This window comes from Mytilus californianus, unplaced genomic scaffold, assembly GCF_021869535.1.
Source record: "Mytilus californianus isolate M0D057914Y unplaced genomic scaffold, xbMytCali1.0.p SCAF_3, whole genome shotgun sequence".
Lineage (NCBI taxonomy): Eukaryota > Metazoa > Mollusca > Bivalvia > Mytilida > Mytilidae > Mytilus > Mytilus californianus.
The window spans coordinates 89,920,205-89,935,106 of NW_026262679.1; the positions used below are offsets into that span (position 1 = coordinate 89,920,205).

The window sequence follows — 14,902 nt, forward strand, 5'->3', positions numbered from 1 at the left end:
GGACAGAGAAATACATAAATAAATAATATAATAGTACATTACAACATGTAAACCACAGAATAACAACGGACACCTCCCATCAATTTTCGAGAGTACACCAGTACACCACAATAGAAATATGAACTGTGCGTCACATGAATGTATCATCGCAACAAAAAATGACGTATTTTTTTTGTGACGTTTATTTCATCACAGGTAAATTTACATTTGTATTTGGGAAATTACTATGCAAATGTTTTCTGCGTCAGATTTCGACCTGTTTATATTATCAGTTACCGATGTAGATAGTAAACTAGGAATTGATGGTAAAAAGTGAATAATATAATTTCTAGTAAATTTCTATAAATATATCACAGAAAAACGCAAAAATTAATTCAATTCAGAATTAAAAAAAACCCAAAATAACGGATTTTGTAAAAAACTGGATCCCTCCCTATTAATGCTTGGTACGATTCATCTGAGGACCACATCGATTTTGTAAACAAAACAAGTATCACATTTCCTTTATTCAGTAGTTTGAGCTTCTTAGATTAAGAGTATGGCCTATTATACTTACATTACGTTTATTTGAATGTTGAGTAGATGGAAATATCGGTCATTAATCAGGGTGCTCTAATCATCATCGAGATGCACGATGGGTAATCACACAGAAACTATATAAATCCTTGATCAAACAGCTAAATGATGTTATAAATAAAGGAAGTTTTTGGATACTGTTGATTGATTCCTGATAATCTTTTTGTTATCCGCTCAATCCCGAACTACCAAAGTATACTTACTCATAAACTCAACATATATAGCAGGATTAATATTGTGTATGCCAGACACACGTTTCGTCTACAAAGGAGTCGTCAGTGACGCTCTTATCAAAAAGTTTAATTAGAATAAAGTACGAAGATAAAGAGCATGTTTTCTCACTAAAATTGTTTAATTACTTATTTATCCCTAGGAGATACCATGACTTCTGATTTAATACCGCTATATGAATTTCAATGTCAAGAAGAAATATTGACACACTTTATTGCAGCGGCCGAACATATTAGTAATTGTGAATCAATACTGCTAACATATAGTGCAAAACAAACCCGCCTTAAACAATCATACTACTTATTTCGAAAGAAAGTACTTGATTTTGACTTAGAGGAAGAATTTTGTGCGTTTAAAATTAATGCGGACAACATTTATACGTGCTATGCAATTAAATATCTCACATAATGTGTATTACGGTACACAGGAATTTCTGGAATAAAAAATATTTTATTTGGAAAATTATATCGAAGCTTTAGTAACCATATACAGTTGTAAAGAGATATTCATTTTAAACATGAGATTAGAAACTTCGAGAATAAAAGGGCAAAGAAAATGTTTAACTATATAAGAAAACGTGATTTTCCCTTTGGTAAAGAACCACGTTTCAAGCTTACAACTGTTCATTGACTTCTACATGTTTTAATGAATCAGGACTTAACATAAAAATACTTGAATGCCATTGCGATTTAGATCCATTTTCTTTAATTTGATATGTTTATCATTTAGCAAAGAGCTTTCACCTCCTAACATAACTTAACTTAACTTATCGAAACAAACATTGTCCTATTTACAAGGTAACTTTAAAGTTCGTGTACATATCTTTACTTCAGACATGTCTGGCTCAAACGGGGCGATACAAGTCGAATTTAATAACTTCACTCTAAGTTGCTTTCAAAACATGTCCTATCGTAAGTTAATTTTTGCGGCTTTAAAAAAACTGCTTTAAAGTCCATTTGTTCGAACGCCACTGATGAGTCTTATGACTTAAGTGTTGCGCAACTAGCCATGTGTCTAGTATCTTTGATCAGTTATTGTAACTGAGTCTTCTTTTGTGTTAAATTGACAGCTGTCCTACGATCGATTAAAGATCTTAAAACCTTTCGCAAGTTAACATTAACAGTGAACATTTCTGGTCATGAATTAAACGTTCTGTAAGGTTATGATCACATCAGTCTAAATATGTTTTAAACTGTAACCGTCAGACAGGACAATCTTTACTGAATTAAAGACATATCATTGTTACTTGTGTCAATGGAAGTTTCAAACCGGAAATGCATTTTTTAACAAATGTTCCTGAATGTTTGGGTAGCATATTGTCGCAAATTATTTTTATGAAAACAATAAAATACTTCAACTTTAAAAGAGGAGGCCTGGACCTTTGATTTGTCACATATTAAAGAGTGAAAACATAAAGTCCCTAGGAATGAAATATTGATACTTTAAGAAAACTTTGATGTTATCTCGGATGAAGCTTTTGCAGTTTCATGTTCAAAACATTTTGATGCATTGATTATTTGTTTTTGTATTTCTTTCATATTAACATAAAATGTCTGAATAACATGCTTATGAACCCTTAAAAAAGACCATAGTCTCCATGACTAAATGTGTCCGAGCCATGGATATTTAAAGTTTTGTACATTTCCTGGTGTTTACATTCTCTTTGATTGTAACAGTATCAATGCTGCACATTCTAATGGTGTACACGCTAGTTCCTTCGACTTATGAATATCATGTTATGGCCAGTTACATTTTTTTCTGTTGACGGTTTGTCGTAATATTTAAACAAAACAATTGAAATTTTATGTTTTTATGTCACAAAATGAAAATAATACCGTTACATTTATTTCGTCGGAGTCTCTTTTCTGGGAGGTCGTTCCTCAGTGACTCTGAAATCCCACAAGGTTAAAGAAAAACAACAGTTGAATAACCATTCATTTCCGCTTTCTAGTACGGTTGTTAGTTTATCATATGACAAGTTTTAAATTTGACAATTTCAAATTTCACACTATCATGTGTCGGAATGACCAACAAGGACGACTTTACATTTCAACGACTTACTGTAAAAATATTCGGGTTTGTAAATGGCAAGGTCGGGTCAGATTTCAAGCGGATTTGTCGAATTGTTTCAATTAAGTAACGAAGCACCGCTTTGAGTCAAGGAACATTTTCCACCCATCTGTGTACTTCTACCTTATATTGATTAATTTGTTTAACCTATAACAAGCTTTGACTTTCGACTAGATAAATCCCCAATATTTTATTATTCTTACTGTCATTCATGATTGAGACTATTTCATTCTTACTGTCATTCTTGATTGAGACTAATTTTTGTGTGTTCGATACTTGATACGAAGATCATATTGATTTGTCTCGTACCTTTTCCTTGTTCTGTTTTAACAGGTAATTATAACTTTTAAAAAAACGAAAGTAAAAATAATTATAAAAATTACTTAAACGCTTTCCCTTTAAGGCTTTTTGAAAAAACCTTTAATTTAAAACCATAAAAAATCGTATAAATTGCAGAACTTCAGCCCCACTAAAATAAACAACTTTACAGTATGAATAACTCAAAACACTCCATTCACGTCACATTCACTTGTATATGTATGTTTTGATAACACATTGAATGATAATTCCTTCAGAGTTGTTGAAGTTTTGTTAATGGAACAATTCGTTTGATGTGTTTGAGTTTTTGATTTTGCCATTTGATTATGGACTTTCTGATTTGAATTTTCCTCGGAGTTCGGTATTTTTTGCTATTTTACTTTTTACAGAAAGATCTTGTCGTTAGAAACATGAAAGGTGTTCTTTACAAATTCAGGTCTTAAGTAATAAAACACACAATGAAACTGTAATAAAACATCTATGAACATCAGTAAACAACTTTATGTCTTTTCTTGTTATTCGTCGTATTTTGAAGATTAGATATCAACATATTGAAAATAGCCACAAAAAGACTCTACTTGAATTGCTCAATCTATAGTTACGGTCCAATATAATTGGTTGGTCCTGCTACCCAATAACCAAGTGGTTATTGTATAAATGGAGCTGATGCATCATTTCACATGTCGATTGATGAAAAACTAATTTGTTGTCACAAAAATCAGGCTTTAAATACTTCCTATAGCTATCATTATAATAAGTACCTAATTGCACAATACGGTCATTATCACCTACAAAATGTACAAAATTTATGTTATCATTATATACAGACAACCATTCTGCCATAGAAGTACCGCCATATTCAGTTTCAATCAATTCGTCCTTATTTTTGCATTCACTTTCACTGCAATAAGTCTTTTTAGAAATAAGGGAAATGAGATCCATTCCCAAAACTAGAAACATATCATCAATTCTGTTATTCCTGTCAATCTGTTTTCTCTTGCCGTGTCTCCATCCATAATATAGAGTTCCGGATTTCAAACTATCTAATCTTTGAAAAATCTGAGGAACACATACAAAAGCATCGTCGTCGATTCGGGCCCCCATAAGAGCGTATGGATATACCTTATAGATATAATGCCACCACACGTACATTTTTTCACCAAATTTTACAGCTTGTCCATTGTGTGATACATTTAGATACACTATGTCATTGTGCAAGTTATTTTCTTGGATTGACTCAGAAGATGGGTTGTCTAACAAAAACTTATATGTAACATTGAAAGGTAATATATCCTTTAAATATAACATTGTTTTAATCCAAGTGTCTCTTTGAGTAACCCGAAAATGATAATTCTTTTGTTGACTTAAAATTCCTAATATAATGTGAGGTCGGTTCTCTTTTGAGCCATTCGTTTTCGTAGATTTGTCAAATTGTCGGATATAAAATAAACCAGAAAACACAAAATATAGCAGAAAAAATCCACTTATTATTTTAGGAATCCGTGTTTTGTACAAACATTTGATGACTTTAAAAAACTTTCTATTAAAACTCATTTTGCAAATGTCGACTATTCACAAAATTGATATTGAATTACAAGATTATTGATTAACCAAATTTTCCTAACCGTCAAGCGACACAGCATTATATATATATCGATGGTCTTGATTTTCTGAAGACTTCTCCATGCAGCAACAATTAGGCGTATCATAAATATTTCTACAGATGTTTTGGATCTGAAATTTATCAAATAAAAATATATCTCCATTCATTTATCCAAGTTATCATGAGATTATCAAAAATCTATTTCAAACAATATTACTCTTATATTGTTTTCAATGGATAATTCAAGATCAAATTCATTTTATTAAATTTTATGTTATTTGCTGATTTAAGCAAATTTGAACATGACCCCCAGCTTTCTAGGTTTTCTTCCTCATTATCTCACATCAGCTACGGCATAACAAGCAGCTAATCAATGTAAAATTCTTAAGAATGTTCTCGCAGAAGTTGTTATATTGTTGAAAGTCAACCATGAATCGAAATAAACTACCTATATCACTTGCAAATGGTGTTGCTATATTTTGACGGGTTGTTTTGAATTAAAATCTAAAAGTGTATTGTTACTATTATTTTCAATGACTCAAATAAATAGTGACGAATTCTATTTGATTGTTTGTTGAAACTAATGTACAAGTGTTATAAATCAGTAATTTGATAAATCAAAATGGTATGCATATATCATAAAGGAAAACCAAAAGATATCAAAGGGACATTCAAACTCATAAGTCAAAAACAAACTGACAACGCCATGGCAAAAAGTAAAAACGACCAAAAGACAAACACCAGTATACAAGAATGTCACCTGCATTGGTATACACCTACTAGGAATTCGTTATTATTCGTTGGTTACCAATTTTTTTTAAGAATTTCTGGGATACAGGTGAACCTCAAATTTAAATGTTTAACAAAATATAAATTTCTATATACATGCATACAGACTTTGTCAAAACCACGAAATTAAATATCCATGAAAATGCAACTTTTTCACAATCCACGAAAAATCACCCGCACGAAAATATATGAATCCTACTTTTTGTTAGGTTTTTTTTAAGGTTTTCTGGGTGTCGTCTTTTAGAATGGTCAAGATAAGAAACGTTCTCCGATGTGTCTAAACAGTGTTTCAATCCAGTCGGACGTGTCGTTCAAATTAGCCCGAGTTGCCTTTTCAAACTGGCCCAAGTTGTCTATAAAAATGGCCCAAGATGTCTTCGTCCGAGTTGTCCTGATTCCCAACTCTTCGTTTTTTGTTCTTTGTAGATTGTTTAATCATTGATCAGGCCGTTAGTTTTCTTTTGAAAAGTTTCACGTTTTGCAATTCCAGTATCTTTAATAGCTTATAAAACAGTACATTTTTCCATTGTTGAACTATTGGGATGGATATATCATTGGCGATCAAATCACAACTAATTTGTATATATGTGTATTGTGATGGTAGCGAAACTAATAATTGGTATTGTGAATTCAGAGAGGAGTTGTTCACTAACTCATAATTAATTTTGGCCCTTAAAATATGATAATTTCAAAATGCGATAATGTTTGAAAATTTTCTGAAAACATATGTAAAAGTGTAGAATTGTTTCAGTTAAAAAAGATTTCACCGATTGTGTCATGTATTTGTGACGTCATGGATGATGATGATTTTCGTTAAATCTGATTTTTGGCATAATTTGGCATAAATAATGGCAGTTTTAGGAAGATTTAACAGTTGCACTACCCATATCTAACAAATTTTTCTGCTAGAGTATTTTCTATGTACTATATTTTAAACCTTTGAACCAAAATTTTAATAGACAGGTGGTGGCGCCACATATGAAAAAGGTCATAAAAATTAAACATATCCAGAGAAATGGACTAAAATGAAATCTACGCTCATTTCATGCTAACATATTTATAGACATGAAGCTGATATACAAATGTTCTTATTATACTTACGAATACAACAAATTTAGCAATACATCCACACAGATATACTAAAACAATTTAATAAAAAAAATACCAATTTACAGGGTCTTTATTGGGGTTACTTGCTGTGCTCCTTTGCGCAGTATGTGTTATTGCAGCTGTTAAAAAATGGACACAAAATCGCGTTTTAATTATCATTATTCAGGAAATGATTAGTCGGCAGTAACATTTTTCTAGTTGCTTCGTTTCCCATTTCGTACAGTCCTCTCATAGTTTTGAACTTGGTTTTTTTTTATTTCTAAATACTTTGTTCCTAATAGTTAATAGAGATATGTTTTAATCGAGCGACACTTATGAGTCTTGTGTAGACGAACTGCGCTCATGTGTACAATAGTGTAAGTCTGGTATCAATGATGACTTTGATAATCATATAAAAAGATGATTTTAAATATTTTTGGACTTTATATTATAAATAGATTACGAACGATATATTCCCTATATTGCCTTCTTTTATAAACCATTACTATGTCGAAGATAAAAAAATTCTATATTTACATATATATTTTTTTTCAGAAATTACAACAGGTATGTTTGTTGTATTTTAATAGACAACTACCTTACCCTATTCCGACAAATATAAATAATGCAGTCACCTTTTAGATAAACAAAGATACCAGGATTAAATTTTGTATTTACGCCAGACGCGCGTTTCGTCTACAAAAGACACACCAGTGACGCTCGAATCCAAACAAGTTAAAAAGGCCAAATAAAGCACGAAGTTGAAGAGCATTGAGGACCAAAATTCCTTAATGTTTTGCCTAATACAGCTAAGGTAATCTATTCCTGAGGTAGAAAAGACATAGTATTTCAAAATTTCAAAAGTTTTGTAAACAGTTAATTTATAAATATGACCATATCAATGATAATTCATGTCAGCACAGAGGTGCTGACTACTGGACTGGTAAATATAACTCCTAAACTTTCGATCACGATTCTCGTACTCATATCAATCAATCAATCAAAGTACCGATTTGGTGTTTATGGTACATTTTTTTGTATTCCGAAAACTTGGTTAAGCTTTATGACCGAAAACCACGACGACTGGTCAAGTCTGGAGCAGCATTATAATCAAGACTGGTAAAATTTCAGACATAGTAATAAGAAGATGTGGTATGAGTGCCAATGAGACAACTCTCCATCCAAGTCACAATTTGTAAAAAGTAAACCACAATAGGTCAAAGTACGGCCTTCAACACGGAGCTTTGGCTCACATTGAACAGCAAGCTATAAAGAGCCCCAAAATGACTAGTGTAAAACAATTCAAACAGGAAAACCAACAGTCTAATCGATATAAAAACTAGAAACACTTATGAACCACATGTCTATAAGGTTGGGCAAAAACAGATACCGATAAACTAAATTGCTTGTTTGCTCTAAATATTATTAAGCTTACGTTTAAAGTAATAAAAACATATGTTCAAAATTAACTAGCGTATGGTCTATGACCGCTTACACCTTTATGCGATGACAGTACATATATCCTAAATTGATATAAGGAATACATCATAAAATTTGAAGATTATTTAATTACAATTATCAATCTAAATTGACATGTCCTACTAACATAATAATTACTTACATCTTTTTCACTTCAGTTTCGCTCTCAAAATTTCATATTACTTCATATTCGGTTATCATTATGGCAATACTATAAAATGACTGATTATTTTCTGCACTGTTATTGATTCGATGTTAGCAGCATTAGCCTCTGGACTCGAAATGTCGAGATTTAATTCAATAATCTATATTCATATATTATGGAAAAAATTGAAACGGGCGGGTCGCAAAGTTTTGAATGAATTATTCGTATTCTTCAAAAAACCAACTTTGCACAATAGAGTTGCGTGAAATCATACGTGAACTCTTCGTTTCTTAGTCCTGGTGTAGTTCTGCAAGTATTGATGAGATTTATCATTTCCCATCCAAGCACTTATCATGCTAACGCTATTGCAATGTTATCTATAACACTAAAAGTTCGTAGGAGGCATAAACGAGATATTGACCACATATATTATATTGTGACGAAAAGTTAGGTATACAACTTGACTTAAAGTGCGTATCCGTCTGTTGGTGCTGTGTTGTTGGGTGTAAAGGTTTCAGGTCGTGCCTTTCACTCGTACACGGACGACAAATGCCAAGTATACTCTATCACAGGGTTACACTAGAAATATACTGGTAGCGTGATTAAGGGAATCCTGGTCACATAAATAAATAAATGGATCCTGGTATAGTCTGAACGAAATCTTGTAAGTGAACATAAACACGAAATCGAATAAAAGTTCAATACTGTATTATCAAAATCACACGACTATGACAAAGTTACAAGTATAACAAAATGTACATCTAATTTCAGGCTCAACAATACGGTTCTCCTCTCTACTATAAACGTAACTGTCCTCTCCTCACTATAAATTCTCTCTATCCCCTATCTCACGCTCTTTCTCTCTTTTATATCACTCCTACAAGCCCGTGTACAAATATGGACTACTAGGACAACCGGGCTCCGTGTATTCCGTGCTCCGGAAATCCGGGCTCCTAGTGTTCCGTGCTCCTTACAATAATTTACTAGGGCAGCATATGTAAATCATTAGGGCTCATTAGTCAAACAAAGAAATCTAAATATAACTCTTAATTAATATCTCTGATGATCTCTAACTGTATTAAATGGCTATTTGTGAAAATACAAATGTAGGTAAACCTGATACAATTACATAACACACTTGACCTTACATATAAAAATGTTACAATATTTTTTTTTCTTTTTAAGCTATGGCATTGTCTGTTTATTTTCGACTTGTGAGTTTGAATGTCCCTCTGGTAGCTTGCACCTCTCTTGATATGATAAGGTCATGGATATAGATTTTTTTTCGACGGAAATGAACTGGTATTTTCAAATTACAACTGTTAAATGGAAAGCTGTTGAGTTACATGTAGCCTGTTTCAATTTGTAACAAAAATCAAACATAATTAATTTGTAGGTCATTTTCAACCAGAAAGTATGGTAAAGATGTATTTTAAACATTATATATGATCGAATCTTCTTTACCAAGTGTTACGTATTGTGACTTTAGTAATTTAATTGTTAGAGGAAAATCATTACTGATTTGTTCTTTTTGATGTCCCTTTATGAACGTAATTGTTTTTCCTGTACTCAATAAAACCTTCTTCTGTTGAGATGGATCAAGCCATAACAATGCAGATTGTGAACCTTTTTTTACCGAGCAAATACCACCCACCCATCTTACACACACGACATTTGTCACTTAATAATGACAAAAGGACGGGGTATTACCTGATATAACTTTACATTCCATTATACAGACAAAAATACATATAATCCAAATGTAATTTTGATGTTATGTATCAAACGTCAAGCTGTGCAAAATGCATTTCATTTCTAAGAAAAAAACGAGCTGAATTTGATAAATTTATGTTTGGCAAAAATTGGCAGACAGAAACATTTATCTCAGTTATTCTCAATAATAATCCCATCGATATTCACATTCTGGAGCACCTGAGATTACCCCCTAAATTACTTTGTGGGATTCGAGTTGGTCCATCATTAGTCTTCTTTGTTGTCTTTTGTAGACTGTTGTTTGTCTTTTTGTACGTTTGTCGTTTATTATACTGACGTTGTCAGTTTCACTTCGACTTATGAGTTTGGAAATCCCTTTGCTATCATCCACCTCTCTTTTATGATAGAGTACATTTTATCATTCAAAATGTATTAGTCTTATATCTATCGAATAATAAACTTCATACCTGCAGATATAACATTTATTCCGCTGTTATAAAATTAATGCAATATAATACATTGGATTTTTTCCGATATCTCGATATGCATTGATCATTGTTCATTTTAGTATTCATGCATGGTTAATTATTATACTTTTCAATGAATATGGTAATCTTTAACCAAAATATTGAAATCACAAATTCATTTAAAGTTTTTGATACAGTTACTTGTATCCTTGTAACGTGTATCTTATTCAGTTATATCATTTCGGTACTGCCATGATTAATAACAAACTTCTGAGAAACAGTTTTGGCATCTTTATGATTCATAAAGCATAACATATAGAAATAGAAAACGTGTGTTAAACTGACACAAATGGCTATCCATAGAAAAAATAATTGCACGATTAAAATTTAAACCTTATAACTGTAAGCCATTATCGTACTAATATTAGCGGTGTTTAATTTTCAAACTCTACAAAAGGCTGAAGTAATCAAACTATGCACGTCAATTGGCTGTCTAAACAAAAACAAACATTATTAGTTACATAGTGTGCTAGTGACCTAATACGATATATATGGGGTGAGAGCGAAGCTCGAATCCCCATATGGAATTTACTGACCCCATATATATCGTATAAGGTCACTAGCATACTGTAATGGCCTGACCATTAAGTATAACCGACGATTGGGCTCAAACAGAAAAGACTATCAGGTGCTGATACTTTAATTATGAACCAATCTGACATATGGTAAAAAGCTGAAATACAAAATAAAATACAAATTTACAATGTGTAGAATAAATGTTAAAATGAATGAAAAGTAAAATATAATTGATATCACAGTCCGTTGAATGCGAGAAAATGTTGTACTCTCAAGAACGGTTAAATTTCCAGTATTTCACGGTGAAAAGGTTCATATATATGAAGAGCAATTTGAAGGCTTCAGATACAATGCTATAAAATTAACTTACTCTGTGGTTAGCCAGGAGTTGTGTCAAAGATGACGTTTGTCCTTAGAATGTTCTCCATTACTGGGATGACCTTGCAATTCAGTTCGAGATACGTGTAAGAAAGAGAAAAAGGTAACGATGATACGATGTTTTAAAGTTCTTACAACTTCTTATAAGGTTTAAAGATGAATAATCCTCCTAGACTGGAACTCATAAACAGATTAAGAATATAATCAAACGAACTATATAAATTGAGAAAAGGCGTAACAGAATACATACTATGTAACGAATTTATCTTACCGACTATCTTAACATGTGGTATTTAGACTAGTGGCCTATCAAAGTGACCAAGCCTTCAATACCGTTAGTATTAAGAGCCTACTTCCATTGGTCTATACAAAAACAAAAGCCAACAATAACAACTTGTTAGCTTTAAATGTGTTTTATGAATTTATTTCAATCGTTCATAATCAATTTCTTCGTCTGTTGAAACCTTTAAGATTTTTCCTCAACACTGTGTTGTTTTTATAAAGGAACGTTACACCACTACTAACCGTGTATTGAAATAAGCCCCGCCTACTAACCCAATATTGAACCCTACTAACCCAATATGGAATATACACGGTCTCCACGAGGTTGCTTTCAACCAATCGTATTCCTAGAAATGTATAGGAGGTAAGATAAAATAAAATACAGGATTAAACTAGTTTAAGATGTTAAATATTAACTTAAAGAATCGGAAAATGTACTCACACTATAGTTTAGCAATTGAAAGATTGCGCGAAATACGAATTATCGAAAAGGGAAACACTATCTCGCTCGACAGTGCCATGTGAGAATATTGATAAAAATATTGAATGCTAGTACGTGTAACAAACAGTAAAAGCACAGGTAAAAATTCGAGAGCCTCGATTAATCTAATATGAGTCTTAAAAAATAAATCGCAAACATTACATTGCTTAATGTGACTTGTTTTTATTACATGCATTTTAATAGAATTTCAAAACATTACATTGTTATTGGCAATTATTAAATCACAGATCACTTGCCTTGGGTATTTCATATTTTGTATTTCAAAATGAAATGTGAAATTCGAAACAACCACCGCCTCGATGGTCTTATGGTACAATGCGTGCGACGAGGTCGTGGGTTGGGTCCCAGTTGATAAAAACAAAGGCTTGAAAATTTGTATTTGGTGCTTCTCCGCTAAACACTCAGCAATTGGGAGTAAGAAAGAAGTCCGATCGGCAAGGAGTCAGAATAGTGTATATCTGTAGGTTAATGCGTTCTGGATGACTCTTATCTTGTGTACTAACACGAAAAATCTGTCTTTAAGCCACGTTATTTAGTCTCGTTTTGATAGATATCTCACTGACAATCTTCTTACCACTTATCTTTATTATTTTATTCAGTGTGTTGGTCTTGGGTTCATACTCATATCACATGAACACGTTCTCGTTCTAATTTGTTATGATATGCATGTAATAATTGCCATAGGACGTTAAAGGGGCATTAGATGTTTTTTTTAGATAAAAATCAAAAAACGATTATTATTTGTTTTCTAACAGCTCTATAGGCGGAATAATGAAACAATATTATTAATGTTTCGCTTCTAGAAGTCAGTTTGGTTCAATTTGGTAAACATAAGATCGGAAACATAGCAATAGTTATCAAAGGTACCAGGATTATAATTTAATACGCCAGACGCGCGTTTCGTCTACATAAGACTCATTAGTGACGCTCAGATCAAAATAGTTATAAAGCCAAACAAGTACAAAGTAAAGAGCATTGAGGACCCAAAATTCCAAAAAGTTGCAAATGTCTATTAAAATGTAAAGAATGTCGGTAGTGAAAAGTGAAATAAGGGAGCCACCATAAACAAAAACCAATTTCTTTGACCGATTCGACCCACAAGAAATCATTCATATTCAGGTAAAACTATGATTTCAATACTAGTATTAATGTTTTAAATCTATGAAATGAATTTAAACAGACATGGATAAATCGTAGTTACACAACTCCATTTGCTTCTCAGTCTATTTATATTTATGGTTATTTGTATATCGGGTCGAATGACTATCGGCGGTCTTCGGAGGTAATATCGCTGTTTAATTAGATGGCGTCTGGTTTAAAATACGCATGTAATACAGATACATTATATCGAGTCCATGCACTGTTAATTGTTATATTTTGGACTTTTTGTAATTGGATTTGTGTTTTAGTATGTTATGAATCAAATTTGAGAATTTAAGTCAAATCGGCGATCGAGAATTTAGCAGCTAATGTCCCTTTCAACACATATATAACGATTTACTGCTACAGGTCAAATTTGAAACGGAAACAATTAATTGAAGGTGTTAAGTAATGTGTGGTAACGAAATTACTGACATAATAATTTACCAGGTACTCACCGTACGAAGGCGCCAAAAAGAACATCCCTTGTGAATTAAGAACAATCAACAATAGGAAACTAACAGTAATCTCTTTTGTGATAATTTGTAGAAAAGTGTTTCCGATATGAAACAGAAATATCCAAAACAATATTGTTGTTAACATAAAATAATTAGTTCATCTTGGATAAATTTCTGCAGAATCGTTATACAATCATGATTATTTAAAGCAAAAGTATCAACAAGATGGCGGTTTATAAAATTGAGAATGGAAATGGGGAATGTGTCAAAGAGACAACAACCCGACCATAGAACAGACAACAGCAGAAGGTCACCAACAGGTCTTCAATGCAGCGAGAAATTCCCGCACCCAGAGGCGTCCTTCAGCTGGCCCCTAAACAAATATATATACTAGTTCAGTAATAATGAACGCCATACTAAACTCCAAATTGTACACAAGAAACTAAAATTAAAAATAATACAAGACTAACAAAGGCTAGAAGCTCCTGACTTGGGACAGGCGCAAAAATGCGGCGGGGTTAAACATGTTTATGAGATCTCAACCCTCCCCCTATACCTCTAGCCAATGTAGAAAAGTAAACGCATAACAATACGCACATTAAAATTCAGTTCAAGAGAAGTCCGAGTCTGATGTCAGAAGATGTAACCAAAGAAAATAAACAAAATGACAATAATACATAAATAACAACAGACTACTAGCAGTTAACTGACATGCCAGCTCCAGACTTCAATTAAACTGATTGAAAGATTATGTCTTCATCATATGAATATCAGGCACAATCCTTCCCGTTAGGGGTTTAGTATCATACCATCATAACATATATGAGAAGAACATAACCCGTGTCATGCCAACAACTGGTTTTTAAATAAATGTGTTTAGTGCCGATGCAAAGACCCTATAAGTGAATCAATATTAACGCCAAAATATGCAATCTTTAATGACCTGACAACAGTATCGTAACTATATCCCTTCTTGATAAGTCTATTTAAAGGTTTTGTTAGTTTCAGAGGTGAATACTGACATTTTTGTGCTTTATAAAGAATATTTCCATAAAAAATTGGATGTGAAATACCTGAACGTATGTA

The 14,902-nt window shown here is 32.4% G+C and overlaps 1 protein-coding gene across 2 annotated transcripts; it reads right to left on the minus strand.

The window, feature by feature from the left end:
* Positions 1–3,274: 3,274 nt before the first annotated feature.
* On the minus strand, positions 3,275–10,563 carry LOC127735365 (uncharacterized). Of its 2 annotated transcripts, none has more exons than XM_052245523.1 (2): positions 10,481–10,563; positions 3,275–4,929 (listed from the first exon to the last, which is right to left on the minus strand). In XM_052245523.1, exon 2 carries the CDS (start codon positions 4,747–4,749, stop codon positions 3,823–3,825), a length of 927 nt encoding a protein of 308 aa, XP_052101483.1. In that variant the 5' UTR covers positions 4,750–4,929; positions 10,481–10,563; the 3' UTR covers positions 3,275–3,822. The 2 variants fall into 2 exon arrangements, with proteins under 2 accessions (XP_052101483.1, XP_052101484.1); XM_052245524.1 differs by lacking the exon at positions 10,481–10,563 and adding an exon at positions 8,298–9,527.
* Positions 10,564–14,902: the final 4,339 nt, after the last annotated feature.